The 22,269-nt window shown below is 42.0% G+C and overlaps 1 protein-coding gene across 11 annotated transcripts in view; it reads right to left on the reverse strand.

The window, feature by feature from the left end:
- Nucleotides 1–22,269, reverse strand: part of ZNF827 (zinc finger protein 827) — a 166,972-nt gene that overhangs the window by 35,760 nt on the left and 108,943 nt on the right. For all 11 annotated transcript variants that reach the window (XR_004283148.1, XR_004283147.1, XM_032332416.1 and 8 more), the window contains exon 8: nt 21,012–21,115. Coding sequence is in view for 9 of the 11 variants with exons in the window: in XM_032332416.1 (XP_032188307.1) it covers nt 21,012–21,115 (104 nt within the window). In the remaining 2 variants the exon portion in view is untranslated. The remainder of the gene's footprint in view (nt 1–21,011; nt 21,116–22,269) is intronic.

The following is a 22,269-nucleotide window of genomic DNA, read 5'->3' on the forward strand; positions in this document are numbered from 1 at the left end:
GGACATGGGACTTCATAACAAAACATTATCAGTCTCCCTACCTGGTAATCTTAGCCACGAAACCACGTTCTGGGAAAGAGGATGAGCGCAAGAGAAGGGCAAGCCCCCTGATCTCGCCCTTCAGAGGGGGTCATGCCCTCGACTTCCTTCTTGCTTCCTTGCTATTTAGGATGTAGATGGGGTAGTGGGCACTGGCGCTGTCATACTGGACCATGAGATGGAAACTGTACGTCAAGGATGGCAGAACGAGACAGAAGGAGCCTGAGCATCCCGAACTGCCACAGGAACCTCCCACAGTTCATACTCTGGCTGCTATATGAGAGAAAGAAAAACTTCCACTGATTTGAAGCCACTGTTATTCTGGCCTTTTTTTGCAGCCAAAACTTTCTCCTAAGGAATGCATGTAATTTCTTGTATCATTTAAAGGATGTTCAGTTAGCTTACGGGGTGTATATAGGACTCTCACTCTATCAGGCGTGTTCTCTGTTTCCTGAGATTTTAATGATAATTCATGAGCAAGATTCTGTCGTGTTTAATGCTTGTTTTTCAGACCAGTGTTCTACCGGAATAGTGTCAAAATTGGCCAACTGTTTACTATGAAACAAGCACAAGTGTTAATAGAACTATTAAATAACCAAAGTGTCGCTTAGAAACTTGAAAAATATTCTAGAAATACATGTTTACACACAATTGAAGTGGTATCATTTAATTCATCTATCTGGTCTATGCGTTTTAGCTTTCAATATGCCCTTGGTATACATCTGCCAACACCTAAGGCAGAGTTTCTACCTCACCACTATTGACATTTTGGACCAGCTAATTCTTTGTTGTTGAGTCTGTTCCATGCATTGTAGGATGTTTGGGAGCATTGCTGGCTTCTACCAGCCAGAGGCCAGTGGTATCTGTCCCCTTAGTCATGACAATGAAAAATATCACAGACCCTGCTAAATGTCCTCTAGGAGGCAAAATCACCCCACTCCTCCCCCCCACCCCAAGTTGAGAACCCTACATTTCATATATCCCTGGCGGCAGCTTTTGGGAAAGCAGAGTGGGTGACTATTTAAATTCTAGCAGGGATACAGACAGGTAGATTCTTAATATACGTTTCCAGGATAGTGGTGCCCTGGTGATTACCAGGGGCAAGGAGAATGAGCTGATTCTTATTTTTTAAATTAAGAAGTTCACCAAGCTTTCAATAAGAAAATTCACAGGGTAGTAAAAAAGTCATAGGCATAATTCCAAGCACATTTAACTATTAGTCCAACTTCCTCTATCCAAGGTTAGGATGAAAATAATTGTCCGTGTTAATAAAAAAAAAAAAAAAAAAAACCTCTGTGTATGAATAGAATTCTTTTATAGAAACTCTAATGATAGTAGAAAATGTGACCCTTCAGAATTGAGAGCACTGCTCTATTCAACCTCCAGTTCCTCTTAGCCTTTATATGTTGCCAGCACCGTATTTTTCAGACATTTAGATATTATATACGTGTAAAAAGTGAGAATGAGTTGCAGGTATTTTCAAACATGTAAGCTTTTTTAGCCCCGCCAGTCAAGTTCTCCTACCCTGATACCTCTCTCCATACTTAGTGTTGAATCTATTTCAGTGAATGGAACTGTTCTATGTTCCATGGGATCTGCTCATTCAAAGCGAAGAGTATCTTCAAAATCTCTCTTTTATTAGGAAGAGTTGGGGAAGAAGTGTTCTCTGAAATGGTACGTCAGGCCTGTCACCTGCCCTGAAAGGGAACTCGGGGGGTGAGGTGAGGGAAAAGCTGTCACCCTGCATTTCTTTTGGATCACTACACTCATCAGGAAGGTCCCCAGCACCTTTGGCACAATTACTGATTGTCAGGGTGTGGGAAGCCAATCAATTTGATGTTCATTTTCATCAACAAAGCAGAAGTAATGCCCCAAGGGTGGGATGAAAATGACATTATGTTTTAATTGAGAGCATTCTCTCTTTGCTGATTTCTGGAGTGGGTGGAATCCAAGCCGCATCTTCTTTTCTCTTTGAGTGTTACATATGCTTTTAAAAGTTTAGCTCATTGCTGCAATCCACCATTTCCACAACCCAAAACCTCCATTATTTCAATCCGAGCATTTTAGCCTTCACGAAGGTAGGGGAGGGGGTGGATGGCAGGAAGGGTGAGCTATTCAGAGCAAGAGATTATTTCCAAAAATGGAAATGAAAGGCAATACACTTATCCCTTACCTAACACACTGAATAAGAATGAAGGCTGAGCATTGTCATAGTTACCTACACCCAAGAAGGTGCAAAACCAAAGACCAGTTCAGGTATTAAGGATCCTAATAGTTCAATTAAAGGCAGAACTTTAAAAATTCCTTCTATCTTTTTCCTCCCACTTAAATTCACTTTGGCATCACTTTAAGATTTTGAAAAGCCATTCAGAGACATTTGTTCTTCAATGAAATTCATTCAAATGTAAAACATCATTACTTTCTCTTTCTTACCTAGATACAAAGTCAAGTATTACCAGAGCATGCTGGGAAAGGGTTTGATTTTTTTTTGTTTTGTTTTTAGTACAGTAGGGCATAGTTTCAAAGGTCTGGTTCCAGAGTGATCCAATTATTTCAATGCAAATGGGAACTGGAATCCAAAAGGTGCAGGGGCACAAACCAGTCTGCTGAGTCAAAACCAAAAAAGGTAGTTCTTGGATTTGCCAGAAGGGAACCCAAAGGTGGGAAAAGACTCCAGGTATCCCATCCATTAGCCCAGTGATGTCCAAATGTCCGGTTGTGACCCACTGGCAGATCATGAAATGAACTGAGGGGTTATCAACCAGCATAAAAAAAAAAAAAGGTAAAATAAAATTCGATAGATTAGAAAATATCAGATATGGTACATGTGTGAAGATTATTTCATTCATCTGTCTTTATCTATCAACCACCTCTCTGTATATTTTACATTGTCATTTAGTACACACAAACACATACTTACATATAAACATGACATTTACTCTGGGTTTTGGTCAAAAAAGCTTGAAAGATATACCAACTCAGTACATCATTCCACTTACTTTATTATGATAAAGTCTCTTAAGAGTCCAACTCTATTAAAACAAATACATAAAACAACAACTATCCTTTTCCTAGTGCAGATTTACGACTCTTTCTTCCAGGAATTTCTTTAATCCCACACACCTCAGCAATTAAAAAAAAAAAAAGGCGAGGGGCCCAAGCTTGTTACCACCTGCAAGAGGGTAAGAAAATCACTTCTTTGCTAGCAAACAGTGTATCAGAATCACTTCCTAGTTCCTCATTTGCACAAACCAAGAGTCATGTGGGAATTCAGTTGTTTGCAAAAGGATTTGGAAAGTGTTATGTATGTAATCTGGAAGGAGTTAATATCATCATCTCTAGAATGTCAACCACACAATCTGACCTGTGAGACATCTTCTCTGCCTTCCTTCGGAGCAGAGAGGTTTTTCCAATTGATCAAAAGATTCCTTATGAATCAGTGTATATGACTCCCCATGACTCTAAGAATGTAATAGAGTTAGCAATATCATTAGCTTGAGCCAGTAATGATTTCCCAAAGGTCTAACTGCAGGTTTATCCCAGTTCCCCAATAAAACAAAAATGACTTCAATGCATTCTGTTTGCTAAGCACACAGGAACATCCTGGTTGGGTTATTTATGCATACCAAAAAAGAAAAAAAAAATCCACTTTCTCAAAATGGATGCAGTTTCCCTTAAATTAATTTCTTTTTGTTATACCTTGTTCTAATACATAGTGTGAAGAGTGGCCACCCTTGCTAGGGAACAATTAGTTGACTTAAGAACTTCTTTTTTTTTAACTATGAAATCTCTTAAGTGGAAACTTCTGTTTTTTTTTTTTTTTTTTAAAGATTTTATTTATTTGACAGATAGAGATCACAAGTAGGCAGAGAGGCAGCCAGAGAGAGAGAGAGAGGAGGAAGCAGGCTCCCTGCTGAGCAGAGAGCCCGATGCGGGACTCGATCCCAGGACCCTGAGATCATGACCTGAGCCGAAGGCAGCGGCTTAACCCACTGAGCCACCCAGGCGCCCTGGAAACTTCTGTTTTAAATTGCAAAGCCTTTTTAGAATTTTTTTTTTAAGATTTTATTTATTTATTTGACACACAGAGAGAGAGATCACAAGTAGGCAGAGAGGGAGGCAGACAGAGAGGAGGAAGCAGGCTCCTTGCTGAGCAGAGAGCCCGATGTGGGGCGCGATCCCAGGACCCTGGGATCATGACCTGAGCCAAAGGCAGAGACTTAACCCACTGAGCCACCCAGGCACCCGCTTTTAGAAATTTTGACCAACATGCTTTCACATGCAACAAGGAAATGAACACACACCCACCCAAGTGAAAATAGGTATCGCTGGACCACTGATAAAGTTTTGTCTCTCCACAATCCCCCCTTACCCCAGCGAATACTGAAGCTTGCATCATCCCGGAGGAAACTGTAATTCACACTCCCTCTCTCGCTCAGTATTAAGTAGTCAGCCTCACAGCTTGCCAACAAGGAGTGGACTATTCATTTTATCACTGAAACATATTATCTCACACCCTATCTCAGCAAACTGTCTCTGAATGGCTTGGCTGAGAAGCGGGATGGTTAAGAGATCTATAAAAGATTTAAAAATGTAGCAGCTGAAATAATGAATACTGTTATGCTGGAAATAAATAAATAAATAAAAATAATTTAAAAAAAAATGTAGCAGCTGAGAAATATATTTGTATAATATAAGTCTTGCAAAGTCTACGAGAACCTACATTTCCTCATATATTATGGATAACAAAATATTTTTTTAAAGGGATTTCAACATCTGAGGATTACTGGTGATAAGTGGGATGGGGCATGTTAGGCCCAAAGGTTGTCTTGAACTTGAATCCACCAGTGATGGTGGCGATCCTAACTTAGTAACTAGGTTTTGGATGATTTAGTCCTGGATGGTCTTTCTCAGGATGGAAGGCAAAGGAATTCCTTATTCACTACTGTTTCCATGAGTGGGGCAAAAGCAAATTCCCTACTCCAAAAAATTCATAGTATGTGCTGGCAAATAAGTCTTTCTGATTGTCAGTAACGCGAGTATGTAACAAATATTTAGGAATTCTGTTGTAAATAATGAATTTTATTGTCGTACACAATATAATTGGATATAACATTTGTAAAATGCCATCATTAGTGGTTTTAGGATTGTAAATCACCTCTTCATTGCCAGAACTGGCAAAACACACATATACAATAGCCTCTAGGCACGCTTTGTAAGCATCTGTTAGAGTAATTTGCTGTTTTATTGGTGAATTCATAGTTCTCTGACATAGCTCTTTACAAATAATACTGGAGCAACTCTTGTGTGAGGCTAAAGTCACTTTTCTTACGAAGGCATTCTCTTTTCTACAATGAATTCTAAATGAGGAGTTTGTCTTGTTGTTTTAAAAAATCTCTGAGCTTAAATTCTGTAACTTCTGAGCCTTTGTATTGGGTTGAATTTTGTACACTTTTCCCATAAATATTGTTAAATATCTAGAAAGACATGTTTAAATAACCGAAAAAGAAAATCAAAATTTTAACTAAGCACAGTTAAAATATAATCTCTTTTAAAATAACTTAGCAGGAAGAAAAATTAGAGACAAATCAAGGGATATGCACAGATCCCATTCACTATAAAAATAATACTCAGCAAATTAAATCAACTTTCTTTCCCTCTCTTATCTTTGTGCAGGGCCTCTCTGTTTCCATTAAGCCTTTTAGGGACTTTATTCAGGCTTTAAAGATTAAACAAGAAAGAGTCAGATTAACTTTTTAAAATGGAAGTGAGATTATGCCATTTCTCTGCTCCAAACATTCCATTGGTTTCTGGCATAGCGGCAGTAAAATCCCAAGGCCCCGTTCTTCACCACAAAGCCCTACAAGCTATTCTCCTTTATTTCCCTCCGGCCTCCCCGCTATTCTGGCCATTACTTCTTCAGCCAAACACCTCGGCCTTGTAGTTACTCCTCCCTTTGCCCAGAATGCTCTACCTCACATGGTGTATGGCGGGGCAAGACTGGCTCCAGGTGTCTACTCGATACCTTTTCTCTCTCTTAGCTTTCTCCACCACCGTACCTCAGCCACCCCCTACCTCCCAGTCCCCGCTTGCTTAGTTTGCCCATGATGTAATTAGATATTACATACAAATATATATAACATGTTTTTAGGATGTTATTATATATGTGTGTACATATCACATTCAGTCTGTATAATTAGCTGTTTATTGTCTGCCTCTCTTCCTCCAGTGTAAACCCTGTAAGGACAGAGACTGCATTTTATTCACTGCTACCTGGTGTATAATAGCCGCTCAGTAAGTATTTGTGGGATGAATGAATGAATGTTCTTTTCATCCCAGTGGTAAATACACCTCATCACGGCTTCTCACACTGTTCATCAGATATTTAATGATGCTGAGATCCTTTTATTTTTATTTTTATTACTGTTATTTTATTTTTTTTTTAAAGTAGGCTCCATGCAGGGGACTGAACTCATGACCCTGAGATCAAGACCTGAGCCGAGATCAAGAGTCAGATGCTTAACTGACTGAGCCCTCGGATGCCCCCAACTCAGATCCTTTTATACTTAATCCTCATAACATCTCAGTGTCCCCCAACCCTGAAGGAGTAGAAGGCAAACAATCGAAGGGGAGAGTCAGTGAACCTGTCTGTAGTCACTGAGAGCATCCCTGTAACTGACCTCTTCTATTAGGAAACTAAAAAGATGCAACAAAAATGTGAACGCTCGTTATTTTTTTTTTTTTTATAGAACTACGGAAAATATCCTCCAGAGAAGCTATCATTTTATTAATTATACCAGAATGAATAACATTCATAAGACCAAGCGGTGCAATGCAATCGTACAGCGGATTGTTCCCGGAAACATTATTTCCACGACCAAGTTAAATAAGAGGGTGTTCAGTGCTTCTCTAACAGCGGGTCCCCTAAGGTAAATTTAATTCATTGATCTCCCTTGTAAGGTTCAAAATAAGGAACCACCCTGAAGCTTCAACCGTTCCACAGGTGAGCTGAGTAAGGACCCAAACTGAAATATGTATTTAAATGAGTCTGGTCCTATTTGTATTTCCCACGAGGGTTTCACAGCTCTTTGTTAGTAACTTGCAGGATATTTAACAGGAAATTTTGGGAAATGACTCTGCCAACATTTGCTCATGGTAACACAAGATGTTTAGAAGCCTTGGACACCCATCTTGCGTGACCATAATAATTATTATTATTATGTATAATTAATTATTATGTAATAATTATTATTATGTAACTTAAAGCATGGTGAACCGTATCTCTGCTCCTTAACACCTTATTCCCTCTAATAAATTAGTTTTCTTTCTTTATGAAAGTGTTCCGTGGTCATGATAGAAAATGAGAAGAACAGGGACAAATGGGGGGAAAAAAAAGAAAGAAACACAACCACAGATCCATCACCACTCAAAGACAACTGCTATGAACATTTTGGTGAACTTTCATTTTTATTCCTTTTTCATGTCCAAATGCCTTTTAAAAAAAAAAAAACATTAATTACTATGAAAGGCATGTAATTCAAGGCAAGTCTTAGTATGACACCAGTGATGATATTTTTAAAATACCACATTTTCGAGTGATAAAAGTAACAGTTGGGAGATAGACCGGAGTGCTTTAAAAATTAACATTTTTCATAAAAATGAAAACCAATTTGGCCAAAAATAGTGTCAAAAATAACTTTCACATACCGAAAGCATGCCTACATGTTAAAAGCATTTGCAAAAGTACACATTTTTTTTTTTTCCTGAGTAAAATTTTCCCCTGCTTTCCTTTTGGCAAGTACCTACACAGTACTTACAAAATTAGTGAGCAAGAAAATAATTGGTATGAGTCATTTTGTCTGAAAGACAAAATAGTTACCTAAAATCCATACAACCAATTAACTCTTGCTGCCATACTCTAGCAAAGACTGACAGCCAGAGTTTGGACCTAACCTTTTTTTTGTAACTAGTTTTCCCTTTGGGCTATCTGACTCCCTAATTACTGTTTCCCCAGCCTTTTTCTCATCTCTATAATGCGGCTGATTTCCCAGATAACCTCACCAATGCCTTTCCCGGGACCCACCCAATCATGAATCTTTCAATCGAAGGTCCCTGAGCCTAATTCCATTGAAGTTAAAAGAGAAGCAACTGATTGAGTGACTCATTCCTGGATACTTCAGGCAGGAACTAGATGATACAGATGGATGAGTCACTTTGACTGGGAAGCCTGGATGGGAAAAAGTACCCGAGGGTGCGTGTAACAAAGATGGGGAAATCGTGAAGGTAGTAAGTGCCAATGAACACAAGGCAGGAAAACAGTATGCCTTAGTCTGAGGTACTTTGGTATCTTAAGATGGGGCTCTTCTTTCCAAACACCTCTTACAAGGTTTTTTTCCCCTGACATTTTCATCCCGTGTAGCTGAAAATATTTCCATTCACGTTTGTTGCTTTTTAGCTAAGTCTACCATTTTTTCTGGGCTCACATTTAAACTGTGGCTCTGTGGAAGTGGATCTCCTTGTTCAAAGCTCCAGCCATAGCCTCATGACAGAAACTTCCAGAAAGATCTGGTGTCAAGCATTCAGCACCAGAATATACAAGGTAATTTCTCCTTTGTTCAAAATGAAGGGAGCTTATTGGTGTTTTCTGATTATAAAAATTAACATATGCTTATTGAGAAATGGAGGTCCATAAAATACAAGTAAAAATCACTTGAAATCCCAAGTAAATGGAGACAGCAGTTAATATTTCTACATCTATCCTTCCTGATTTTTTTCCTGTATGCACACATATTTATAAACAAGGGGATCACACCATTCAAGAGGATTCATAACCTGCTTTATACTTCCATGAACTGTACGGAACAGTTACTTAACTGGCTTCCAGCTGGGGTTGCTCACTGAAGAAAGATGGCTAAGAATCACTGCTTTGTCTATATTTTTAGTAGTTCATTTAATTTACAGATTATTCATTAAGGCTCCCAGTCATCATATGTATAAATGACAGAGTCTAAGAAAGAAAAGTGATTTGAACACATACTTAGTTTTTTTTTTTTTTTAATTTCAAGAAGCTATAAAGGTAATGCAAACTAATGGTAAGAAAAACAGAACAAAGGATATAAACTGAAAAATAAAAAGTAACTATTCCTTACTATCCCTCTCCTCCCAGTCCAAGTCCTTTTCACTCTTCGGTGGTAATAACTGTTAACAGTTTATCTATGCACATGCAAGCGTATTATGTGCACATAAAGGCATCGCCTTTTCTTTTTTTTAACACAAATGGGATCATGTTACATATGCCATCCGTAGCCAGTTTTTTCTGTGTTTGTTTTGCAAATCTAACATTATGTCTTGGGCATCTTTTTAAAATGATTTTTAAAGATTTTATTTCTTTATTAGACAGAGAGAGAAATCACAAGCAGGCAGAGAGGCGGGCAGAGAGAGAGAAGGGGGAAGCAGGCTCCCTGCTGAGCAGAGAGCCCGATGCGGGACTCGATCCCAGGACTCTGAGATCATGACCTGAGCCGAAGGCAGCGGCCCAACCCACTGAGCCACCCAGGCGCCCTGGACATCTTTTTAAATAAAACCCTATGGATTTCCTTCATCCTTTTTTAATGGCTGTGGAGTTTTCCAATGAGCAATGTCCCATGGCTCATTTCATCCACTCCCTACCTATCGACATTGAATTTGTTGCAAATCTCTAAGCAGCAAAGCACATCGCTGTCCATATACCTTAGGTCCTTGTCCATATACTTTAGTGTTACTTGTTCAAGTCTATTTGTAGATTAAAAATTCCTAGCATGGGACATCAGGTTCAAAGCTCACAAAATAACACGGAGCACTGTATTTCTCTGTAACTTAGAGAACTCTTTTCTTATTTGCATGTTTAATAGAGTATTTAGTGGAGGTCTTGCCACAAGTAAGCCCCACAATGGCTCACAGTAGGAAAAAGGGGACAGAAAAGATCGAGATGAGATAGAATGCAGAAGCACTGAGAGCACAGGTGGCGGAGGGCAAGAATGGCTGTGCATGTGAGCTCATTTCCAGCTCTAGTAGGGCCAATTCTGTTGTCTCTTGAAGAGGCAAGGGGAGAGGTATAAGACGAGGGAGCTGTGTAGCTTTAGAGCTGTAGAAAACGGCTTTTCTTTCACGTGTTAAGAAGCGACTGAGGAAGTGGCAGAAGATTTGTGGAACATGTTTCCCAAACAAGACGAAAAGTCATGTGTAATTTTTTAATGATTTGAAAGGCGGGGAAAAAAAGATATTTTCATTTCCGGGGAGATTCAGGCCTGAATTCAAATCTCTCTCACACAAAGTTTCTCTTTAGTATTTTTTTTCAAGATTTTATTCATTTATTGGAGAGAAAGAGTGTGTGTGTGCATGACTGGGGGGCGGGGGAAGGAGAAGAAGGATACGGAGAAGACCCCCCACTGAGCAGAGAGCCCGACACAGGGCTCCATCCCAGGACTCTGGGATCATGACCTGAGCGGAAGTTGCCTAACCAACGGAGCCACTCAGGTGCCCCCTCTTCTGTATGAGATACGCCTATGTGAACTTTTGCCTTATTTGGATCAAAATACAACAATGTCTTTTAATAAAAATAATTTACATTAAGAGAATCTCGTTTGATAAAGCAGTTGGCTCACAGGGATGGGAAAAAATCCTGTATGAAATAATTCCAAGCTTTTTAGTATGAGATTTGACCTAGGGGATTTTGTGCCTGGGAAGTTTATTATTACATGTGAAAATCTGTGTAATAATAACAGTTATTCAGCTACTGGACTTTCACATCAAACCATCAAAACTTTTCTTGTACTTCCATTTTCTACTCTTTGCCTTTGGAAGTGCTGTCCTAGAGTTTCTTTGGTGGTTGGCAGTTAGATCTATATCTAAGGTGAAAAAAAAAAATGAACACAACATCCCAGCAATTTTTCTTTTGTCCAGCTAAACCATTTAATTCTAAAAAAGAGAGTTACATCACGGTGGTGGGCTACTCCCATCAGATTGAGAGACCAGCTATATTTGGAAAGGGTTTTACTGCACATCTTATATTTAAAGATTTATATTTAAAAGGGATCCATTTTTATCTGTAGTCAAAAACAGATCTGTGTTATAATCAAAGTCTTATCAGATCCCTCCTTAGAACGTTTAACACTAGTACTTACAAACAACATGGTTTTCAACAATATGTTTTTGTCCCAAGATTTGATGATCAACTCTATTAGGCGCTAGCTTCTGGGAGATAGAATGATCAATAAGACTGTTTATGCCCACCAAAGGGCTTCCAGTTAATCAAGAATGTGATGAATAAACAGAGAATTCTGAGTATCTAAGGACCTCAAAGAAAGTGGTGGCTAACCCAGTTTTGGAGGAGCAGGGAACAATTTCCAAAGAAAACACAGACTGATCAAAACAAAACAAAACAAAAACCAAACAACAACAACTCCCCAAACCAATCAGGTGGATAAGAGAGCACAAGTGCAAAGTTTAGACTTTATCCAGAAGGCAATGGGAAGCCAGCAGGGCCAACGGTGATATGATGAGATCGGCTTTCTAGGAAGGCTATGACTGCAGGATGGAGAGAAGGGCCTGGTGGGGGTGACCTTGGACCTGGACAGACCTGCTAGGGGCTGTTGTTTAATCCAGGGGACCAAGGATGGAGGCTTGAATGAAGTAACTGGCAGTTGGGACTGAAAGAAAAGAATGCATTTAGGAGAGAGCTGGGGAGGGGGTGGAGAATCAGCACAGGAGGAAAGGTAACTGAGCAGAAGTGGAGGGGAGGAAGAAGGAATCATGAAAGACAGGCAGGGAATGCGTCACCCTCACTGGTCTTCGGTGGTCCCCGGGCCTTTACTCCTTTATTTCCTGCCTTCCCACTGCCAGCACCTGTGTATTGGTCCCAAGGGCTTTCTCTGGCCACTGAAGCCCGCTTTGCCCACCCATGCAGGAGACCAGAGTTTTGGGGAATTGACTCTTGGGAGCAGTTTTAACGGATCAATGGCTGACCGCATAAACGTCCCAGCTCTCTGACCTCTCAGGTAAGAAAATCTGAGGTGTGCACCTCCACTGCTTCCCAGAACTCCCCCGTGAAATTCACCCCCAGCTGCTTGCAGCACGTGACCTGTCTGATGACATTGCCTTTACTGGCTGCCTTCTTTCCCTTGCTCGCTTTCCCATTGGTCTCCCAGTGTTTCTCCTGTGTCACTTCCTAAAAAACTATATGCACTCAAATATTTGTCCCAGGATCTGCGTCTAAGGAAACCCAAACAAATCATGTCCAACCTTAAGGTCTGTGTCAGGTGGGGGACGATGATGATGCTATCCACTAAGACAGAAAACAGGAGAAGAGGAGAGGGAGGGGGGCTTTAATCAAATGATCTATCGATTAACTAATTAATTAGTCTTGGAAGGGACAGGGGATGGTGGGGGAAATACTATGCTTAGTTTGGGACCTGCCGAATTGGAAGAGCTTGGGGGACTTCTGCATGGGTTATCTCCATAGAACGCCAGCAGATGGTACAGGGAACCAAATATCATGAAGCGAATTCCAAGACTGCCCATACTTTTGTGCTTCTAGTTCACTTTTCTTTTCTGGATGATACACTGAGGACAGAAACGATAAGTACACCGAAAAGGAAAGATGCTGCATGAGGGAGAGCCGCCAAAAAAATGAAGCCCCTGACTGTTCTTCCTAGAACAACACCAAGAAAGGGCTGTGGCATGATATGAGGCTCTTCCTTACCACGGGAAAAACACTCATTTGGCCTACAGATGGGAATCCAGAATGAGTTTGTTTAAATGAAAATAGATGGTCTAGTTTGCAATGACTTTTCTTTTTTTTTTCTACCCTGGTTACCGGAGGGCAGTCGCTGCCCTGAAAGGGAATAAACACAAAGAAGAAATTGCATGAAATGAGAATATGTATTTTTGATAGCAAAGGAATGGAAGAACATATTGTATATACAGAAAAGGCCTTGTAGATTGAATTAGCCAGTCCCAAACTGAAGCCAGAGGTTACCACATTCCAATTTTCAAACACATACTCTTCATCATCCCTTACCCGTACTTGAGAATTTGGCCTTTTATTCATTCTCAAGGCACCTCAATAGTCTTTGCGAAAGTGAAATCATGACCATAGCCTCGCTGAGGCCTTGTAAATGGTATGCAGAGAATTTTATGTGAGCACGTACATATTCGCTGTGCTCACAGGACACTGGGCTGGGGGCCAAAGAGGACCCAGCTCCCCAGGCTTTTGGATGTTACAATCCCCACAAAGAACAAACATGAAAGTGTTAATGATTATCTTAAGTACCAAGCGATTCAACCCCTGTGCCATCTGGGCAGAGATAAAGAGGCTTAGCCAAACAACCACAGTTGGGTTTCTGTGTCTCCCCCCAAGCCACCTTCGTGGCTCTTTATAGAGAGCTCAAGGGAGGCATCCCAACTGCACACAAGTTCCCCCTTGGCAAGACTTACCAACCTTAAAAAAGGTGTGTCTGCACTTCAGCGTGTGAACCCCCCGGCTCTGGGTCTGCAGAGAACTCCAGTACTGACAGTTTTGAGCAGGGATAACTTGGACACCAAGCTGACCGGGCCTGATACAAGCACTTTCTCTACAAGGAGTTTTGAACAAAGTCAACGGCTCTCTTCTGGAACTCACCCGTGCTCTAAGACCGAAGTGGGCTGGTGAGGGACGGATGGGGCCAGTTATGAGCACATCTTTTTGAGCCTCAAATAACATCATCTGGATCAGGAAGATCCAGCACAAGGAAAACGTGCCCCCTCTGGCAAACAGCTGGACAGACTACAGCTCATCTAGGGCAAGGACATCAAAGAAACGCTATCAGCGGTACAGAATAGCTTTCCAATCTGAAACACAACAGGAATCAGGTCTATCGGCCTCCGTGTCACTGGGTGCAGGGCAGTAAGTTCGTGCTACAAATGGAAATGTTCCTGCAGACTAAAAGGTGGGTAACTGAAAGACTGCTGTCCTCTTATCACTGTCGTAGTCTCTGAAGTGGACGTGCACGGAGATTCACGGCTTGGAGGTGACTGCTTGGCGTCTAGATCCCTCCATTTGTGAATAAGCCAATTAGCCCTAAGGAACGCAGAAACACTGTCATGGTACGCGGCTTGGTGAACTTTCACAAAATTACATATGCGTGCCGTCGGCAGCCAGACAGAGAAGCAGATCTCTCTGTCTGCTTCCTAGAACCCTTCTTAAGCCCCTCCCCACTCACTACCACCTCGGTGCTGAATTACTTATGGTGAATGTCCTTCCCCAACTCTTAGCGGGGGTGGTGGAATTTCAGGAGTACAGACTCTGTTTTCCCCTGGTTCCAGCATTCTAGTTTGGGCCCTACAAAAAAATTAAGGGCCCCTGGGCTGAAGTTCCAAATGGCAGAGTTTCTGAAAAAGAGGGGATATGGAAGAAGTCTTAGAAGACTTCTATTTTCTTCCTACTGCAAACTGGGCTAGATTTACACCTGGATTCTCCTGATTCCCAGTCTAGAACTTTTTCTTCTGCACTGCTGACCAGATTCCCACTACCTTCAGCATTCCACGTTTTATCTCATCAGAGGTTTTTAGAGTTTTCTGAAACGATGCCTATGGCTCAGACAATCTATTAAAAATTACAGAGGGGTGCCTGGGTGCCTCAGTGGGTTAAAACCTCTGCCTTCGGCTCAGGTCATGGTCCCGGGGTCCTGGGATGGAGCCCTGCATCCAGCTCTCTGCTCAGCAGGGAGCCTGCTTCCTCCTCTCTCTGCCTACTTGAGATCTCTGTCTGTCAAATAAATAAATAAAATCTTTAAAAAAAAATTACTGAAAATAAACACGAACTCTTTCTTTAATTGTCTTAACTGAAAGAAACATTTTAAGAGATGATGAGTATCTGATATCTAAGTATTAAAGGAAGAAAGAAAAGAAAGGAATGGAAGAGAAGGGGACAAAATTAGAATTACATGAATAAACAGCATATTCTTATCTCGTAACTTCTTTGAAATATCTTACGAAGAGGACTACTTTTTATTCCTGGCTAAAAGAGGGCAATCTGTCAGGGAGACTTCAAATGCCAAGTGTGGGTATGTGGGAGCAAACACTGCAGAGACACGTTCCCTTGGCTCACTGCCAGTGACATCACACCTGACTCAGTGGGCGGCGATGACGGGGCAGAAAGAGAAATGTATTGTGCAGTTCTGGGTTTGAATTCCAGTGCTGCCTGTCTCTCACCAATGGCATGACTTTGTACAAGTTATTAATTCTCTCTGCAAAAGGTACAAACTTGCGGCGACAAGACAAATAAGTCACGGGGATGTAACGTATGGCAAGGTGACTATAGTTAATGATGTGCTAATTTTTAAGTTGCTGTGAGAGTAGATCTTAAGAAGTTCTCATCATGAAAAAAAACTTGTAACTATGTATGGTGGTGGTTATAACATAAACTTAGTGTGGTAATCATTTTACAATATACATATACCAAATTGTATGTTATTGTTATGTTTATACCTTTAATGGAATCTTACATGTCAATCATATCTCAATAAAACAAGGGAAAAATTATTAAATCTCTCTGAACCTCATTTGTAAAGGAAGCATAGTTCCCATGTCTCAACGAGTTGTTTTCAGAATTAAATGGGATGACATAGGTCCTGTGCCCTAGTAACTACATCTGACCCTTCAAACAACATGGGGGTGGTTAGGGGTGTCGACCCTATGCAGTTGAAAATCTGCATATAACTTCTGACTCCCCCAAAACTGAACTACTAATATCGCACTGTGGACTTGTAGCCTCACCAATAATGTCAAGAGTCAATCAGCACATAGTTTGTATGTCATATGTATTTTATTCTTTTTTAAGATTTTATTTTTTTATTTGACAGATAGAGATTGAGAGCACAAGCAAGGAGAGCAGGCAGTAGGAGAGGGAAAAGCAGGATCCCCTCTGAGCAGGGAGCCCAGTGCGGGACTGGATCCCAGGACCCGAGGATCATGATCTACGCAGAGAGCAGACGGTTAAGTGACTGAGCCACCCAGGTGCCCCTGTATACTGTATTCTTAACAATAGTCAGCTAGAGAAAAGAAAATGTTACTAAGAAAATCATAAGGAAGAGGAAATACATTTCAAGTACTGTGCTGTATTTATCGGGGGGGGAAAAAAAACTGCATGTGAGTGGACCATATTAGCTTCCTTCCCCATACACAAGGAATTTGTGGAATCAAAAAGGAGCTTAAGCTACAACACTGTGGACACCAACAACACTCAATGTTCTATTGCTTATTTGTGACTTATTCTGAATTTAAAAAGAATGTGCTGTATTTGAAAAAGGATTAAAGAAAACACTTTGCTATATTCCAGGACAGCTTTGTCTGTCCGTCTGTCTCTCTGAGCTGGTAAGGGTTAAACATAAATAAAGGTGACCGGCATACCTTCCTAGCGAGCAGTATGAAAGAGGTCATCCCTATCCGCCTAGTAGCAGGGTTGGCTGACGGTCGGCTCCAGGGGCGGGGGCGGGGCTGCGGGGGTCACTTAGCACCAGACATGCTTTATCTAGATCTCAGCCAAGTATATGAGATGCGACCCCTTGTATCAGATTGATGGGCAGGACAGAGGGAGGAAAATAAATCGAGAATTGGCCTGGTGACGAGGCCGGCCACTCCAAACCTGACTTTCTAACTTAACAGCAGATCCTGATGGACAGAGCAAGTTCTAGAAGGGACTCGACCTTCCCCACGTTCTTTACATCTTGTTTCCCTGTTCTAAACCACCACCACCACAAAAGGCGCCATTTTCTTTTTCAGGGGTGCTGGCAAAGAATGAGGGTGGGGATGGGCACATGTGATTGTTGGTACGTTTTGCATCGTGAAGCTCTAAGCTGCCTCGGAAATATCCAACAGAAGCATGCGTGGCTCCAAACTCTGAGAGAGAATTCCACAGAGACCCACATTTCCCTTCACACCCGCTCCGCTTGTGTTTTTGTGTTTTGGCTTAATACAGAGCAAACATACTGTGCCTTCAAAATCATCGTAAAACAGAATGGAAGCTCTGCATTGTCTGAACGGGGTACTGAGACGGAAGTTCTCCTCTCCAGAGCTTTGGCTTCCAGAAGGACGCCTGGCTAAGGGCGAATGGCCGCAGGTCGCACGGTCCTACGTCCACTCCTCATCCAGAGCAGCCCGCGGCACCCTGAGAAACAGCTGCCCCCACTCTTTCCTGTCTGAATGCACATCTTCTACAAAGTGAGACCACTACTGATTAGACAAAGAACCTTAGATTATACACAGCCTGTAACTGCCATCATTTCATTTCTTCTGTAAAAGGAAAGGGAAAGCGCTTTCATTTCTTTAGTAAAATCACCATCAGCAACACCGCCCCCCAGGGTATGCCCCGTCATCTATTCATGGCTTCCAGGATATCTGGTCCCCCCATCCCTCCAGCAGAAGGGGACAGCAGCTTTGAACTCATCATTTTATTAAGGATCCCTGGTATCACCTCTGTCCAAGACATTCACAGCAAGTAAAAATGTTAGATCTTGGCACGTGAACATTCTCTGGTTCTCAGGAAAGTCAGTCTAGAAATAGTGGCAGCAAGGAAGGCCAGGACACCGTGAAGCTCTGTGTTTATTCTGTTTCTCTGGGACGGTGGCAGCTGTGTGTCTCAGATACCATCTGCCGAAGGCAAATGCCTAGTTAACTGTGCTATTCTCGATTTCTTCACAGTCCACAGTCCTACCCACCTCTCCCCACTTTGCTATCCCCCATACCGCTTGCTTCATTCTCCACAGGCCTGAGACACCATCACAAAGTGCTGGAGGGATCCCTCTGGTCTGGAGCCATGGGACCCTCCACAGTGCCCTCATGTGGAGCACCTCCTCCGCCCCATGGTCTGACTCCACAGGTGTTTAGAAGAGAGTCTCATTCCCATTGACAGAGGGTCTATAAACACATACCAATATAGAGTGCTAATTAATGCTACGGTCTTCAGCATTTGCAAAGGACTTCTTAGATTGGAACCAGGCATGTTAAACTTCATTAATTATGGTCTCTCCTCATTGGGAGTTTGAGACAATTCCTTGGGCTTATATTTGTCTTTGCGTTAGCTCTTCAAAGAAGAAGTTTACTAAGTAAATAAAGAACAGAAATAATATTTTAACGATAATGTTTAAACTACTGGAGAGAAGATTCCTAAGGACACTCAGGCATTTATTTACACACTAACAATACATTATTTTCTGCCTAGTCACTACCTGTCTCCTTCCTGGCTTCCCTGTTGCTGCACAGGCACTATTCCTCCCAAACTGAACGTGCTTCTTGCAAAGCTAACCAGTCTCTCAAACCACCGAACTCCTACCCACCTCTTCCTTTTCTCTTTAACGCACGCCGTTGTGAATAACACTGCCTTAGTGTGAGAACATCCCCACTGGACTCTTCTTACTGGCCACATCTCCACTAATTTAGCAATCTGCTGCCCACTAAGTCTTCCGGAATTTTCTATAAGAATCCATGACTCTCATACCTTCAAACCTTAAGATCTTCAATTATAGCTTTAATTTCTTTATTTCCAGCATGGCACTTAGCAGAGTCCTGGAATAACTGTAGGTCCACAGTCTCTATCTGAGACCCCTGGGCTCTGATGTATTTGGTGATTCATTCTTTTCCTTATTTCAGAACTCTAATACGGTGCCCAAGACATATTTTACATAACACTCCCGTGGGCCTTCATAATCAAGCACGTTGATATTTCTATAACAAAATGGATGCATTCCGCCGTTGGCGGTACATATGCGCTATAAATAGTCTCCCATTAGGTTTTGCCACCAAGTCACTTATTTAAAAAATTGTGGTTGGAAGAGCTTTTTGGATTTCAGAGTTATGGGTAAGGGACTGGAGAGTTGCAGTAGGAATGCATTGGCTACTTAGTGCTATCCAGACTTGAAAGAGATGTTTGCTTGAAAATTCTCATGTTCTTTTGTTAATTCAGATTGTTCTTCTCCACAACTAACCCAAATTATTGAGGCTTTTCCTTACAAAACACGTGTTCAGACTATGAGAGCTTTGTGATTATATGGTTGTCCTTGTCCTTTTTAATCGTTCTAATTTTGATTCCATTTCTAAAGCATTTTCACCTTTTTTGTTTTTTAAAAAGTCCCTTTTCAGTTGTCAGTTTTAGCAAAATATGAATATAGTCATTTTGCTTGTCCTCTGCCTGAAGGCTTTTTGAAGTATAGAGTGATTATCTCTCAGAAAAGTAGATTTACATTTCGAAAATCCCAGTTACGCTAACTTCCCACCCAAAACAAAAGTTAGCTTTTTAAGTGTGAGCTTATCTAATCTGTAATGCATCTGTCAAGCAAACCCCAGAAACCCCCTTTAGACGCAGTTAAGCACACACTGATACCGCTCTTTGAGGTCGGCTTGTAACTTGACCAATAAACCCTTCTTAAAATATAGCCAAGCCAAACATTAAGGCAGCAATGAGGGCTTGCTTATACATCACGGGATGCTGGCTGTATGGGTCACAGCACTCTGACGGCAGTTCCTAGGCAGATATTTTGACATTAGAAAGTCACAATCCATCACCTTAACAGAAGGGTGATAATTTGGGGACCAGGAAGATGGCTATTCAAAATGACACTGTGGGAAGTAAACAGTAGTTCAAAGAGCCCCTGTTTGAGAATGAAGACATCAACTAAGCAAAATTTCTTTCCACCTCTAGAACCAGATATTATGTAATGTGCTTTTGTGTAAGCATGTTCTTTATGGTGTTTGAATAGAAAAGTCCTGCAAAGCTAAAAAGCGTGTAGGTATCCGGACTCTTTGGGGATGAGAAGAAACGGATCTGTCGTCACAAGACTAAAATGTGACAAAGAGTTGCCTTTCCCCCCACTGTTTGTCACCAACCATTTCCAGTGACCTGTGATACCCCCAAGCCAATATTTCATAAGAGGCTACTTGGCTCTTTCCGAATTGCAAAATACTCAGATCTCTAGCCATCGGTGACACCAGGCTCCTTGGGTGTGTGGAGGACACTTGGACTTTATTCTCGCAGGGGTTCCTGGCCAACAGCCCTGCTGTGAGCTTCTCCTGAACTTGTAGCCTTGGTCTCCCACACTCTCCTGGACAAGTGAGTGGGTGGAGAGGCCACGGAGAGCTTCTGACATTCTCTCATGGCTGGAACTACAGTTACAACAGCAGGAAGCTTCCCGGCTGCTGCACTGGGGTTGGTGTGGGCGTGGCGGTGGGGGAACACTGGTGAGGAGTATGGGATACAGTGCGGTGGTTCTCTCTCATCTCATAATAACTCTGAGAACACACGCACAGCCCTGAGGGTTGGCCATGCTGCTGATAAGGGGACAGCAAACACATCTTGCCCTCTACCCTGGAAAGGAGAAATGCAAAAGGAAGAGCGGATAATAAATTAATTATGTATTGATGCTGAGATTGCAAAAAGGCGCACTAAATGGATATATGCAGATAGTCTGATTAAGAAGAGAGGTGGAATCCGGGGGGCAAGATTATCTTAATGAGCTGTGCTGCTTCCGTGGAAACCAAAGTGGTCTTTGTGGCCACCCACACCCCACCAGGGTCACGACCTTCCCTGCTGGCGATTAGTTCTTGCCACTGCCCTCCTGCATCTTCCTGGCTGCCTGCCTGAAATACTAAAAGCGTGTAAAGCAAATTCTTTTCAGGTTATACTTCGCTATTTCAAAGAAAAGGAAATTTGCGACATGAAAGAAACATCAGCAGTTAAAGAACAATAAGTTCCTAAAAGGAAAAAGAAGCACTTTATTACGGCCTACATTTTATTTTAATAAACTTTTGCAGCTGTTTAAATTGAGTTTCTCCTCTTTTTTAAAAGCCTAGCTTCATATGAGTAACGTCCACATCTAGGCTGAAAGTAGCTGCACATGTACACATTTCAAAAAAGTCATTTTAAGCAACCAACAGCAGAAGCAAAGTCAATAATGTTTCCATACCTGGCGTTGATATTCTTCCGTGAAGCACAGATTCACTGGGTAGCAGGTCTTTTGAATTGGATGTGAATGGTGATTGTCTAAATGTATCTTCTGAAAAGAAAGGGCTGGGGTGGGGGAGGGGGTGAAGTTTAGTAAATTAAAGTTATTTACATTACCCTGAGCATCTGGCCCCAAGTGCATTAAATCTACCCAAGTAGGCTAGATTTAATGCACACACACACATACACACACACACACACATACATGTATTTACACACACACAAAAACATATGAATGCAGGATAAGGTATTTTTTTTAATGGTGTTAAGAGAATATAAGAAGATTGTGCTTAAAATGGAGAAAGAGAAAATCTATGACATCAGTCGAGCGCCATCTGTATATTCTGCTGGTTGGATTTATATTTAAGGTGACCATGTGAAACATCGTCTTTGAAACACCGTTAAACCCACAGTCAGGACAGCTGAGCCCTGAATTTTACTCTTGCTCTGTGTGTCCTGCCAGCGTGTTGCGCCCAAATGAAGACCAACGGCCCGATTCAGAATCAGAAAGGCCTATTTGAGGTTCTTCCCAGAGGGGTGAGACATTTGCCCTGGCTCACCCACTTTCTGTCACCCAAGCCGTCAGGGCCAATAGCACGCATCAGAAGGACAGCAGGAGGCCACAGTCAAGGGGCCATTGCACTGAAGGAGACAACTCACTCGTCCCCACAGAAGCTAAGACTGTATCCTAGAAATGTCTCGGTTTGGAAGGAGCTAAGCCGGCTAACGGGGAGACCTTCATTTCCCATGAAACTGAGGCTCCTACCTGAGTGACTCTAAGTTTCCTGAGGGACTCAGCTAGAACGAGAATCAGGATGTCAGACACCCAGCCAGGGTCTTGCTCTACAACCACCGTGACTGCGAACACAAAGGCTCTGGATGTTTTCAATCAGAGGATCTTAACCCAATGGCAGCATCCGCCATCCATGCCTCTAAAGTAAACTGTACATGAGTATTGCGATCACATGTGAGAAGACCCCCGTTATCAGTGAGGTCCGACCTGGAGAACAGAAAGCCCAATTTATTTACAACAGAGGAAATTTAACGGAGGGAACTGGTTCACAGGTGGTGGAAGGTCCACAGGGAGCAGTTATGAAGCCCAGAGCCACAAAGAACAGGAGCCACCACCGCTCTGATGCTGGGGGGACAAAAGGAAGCGGTAAATGGAGCCTAAGGGCTGGGGACACCTGAGGGAGCCGGAGCCATGGAGGAGGGAGACG

Source organism: Mustela erminea, chromosome 2 (genome assembly GCF_009829155.1).
Source record: "Mustela erminea isolate mMusErm1 chromosome 2, mMusErm1.Pri, whole genome shotgun sequence".
Taxonomy (NCBI): domain Eukaryota; kingdom Metazoa; phylum Chordata; class Mammalia; order Carnivora; family Mustelidae; genus Mustela; species Mustela erminea.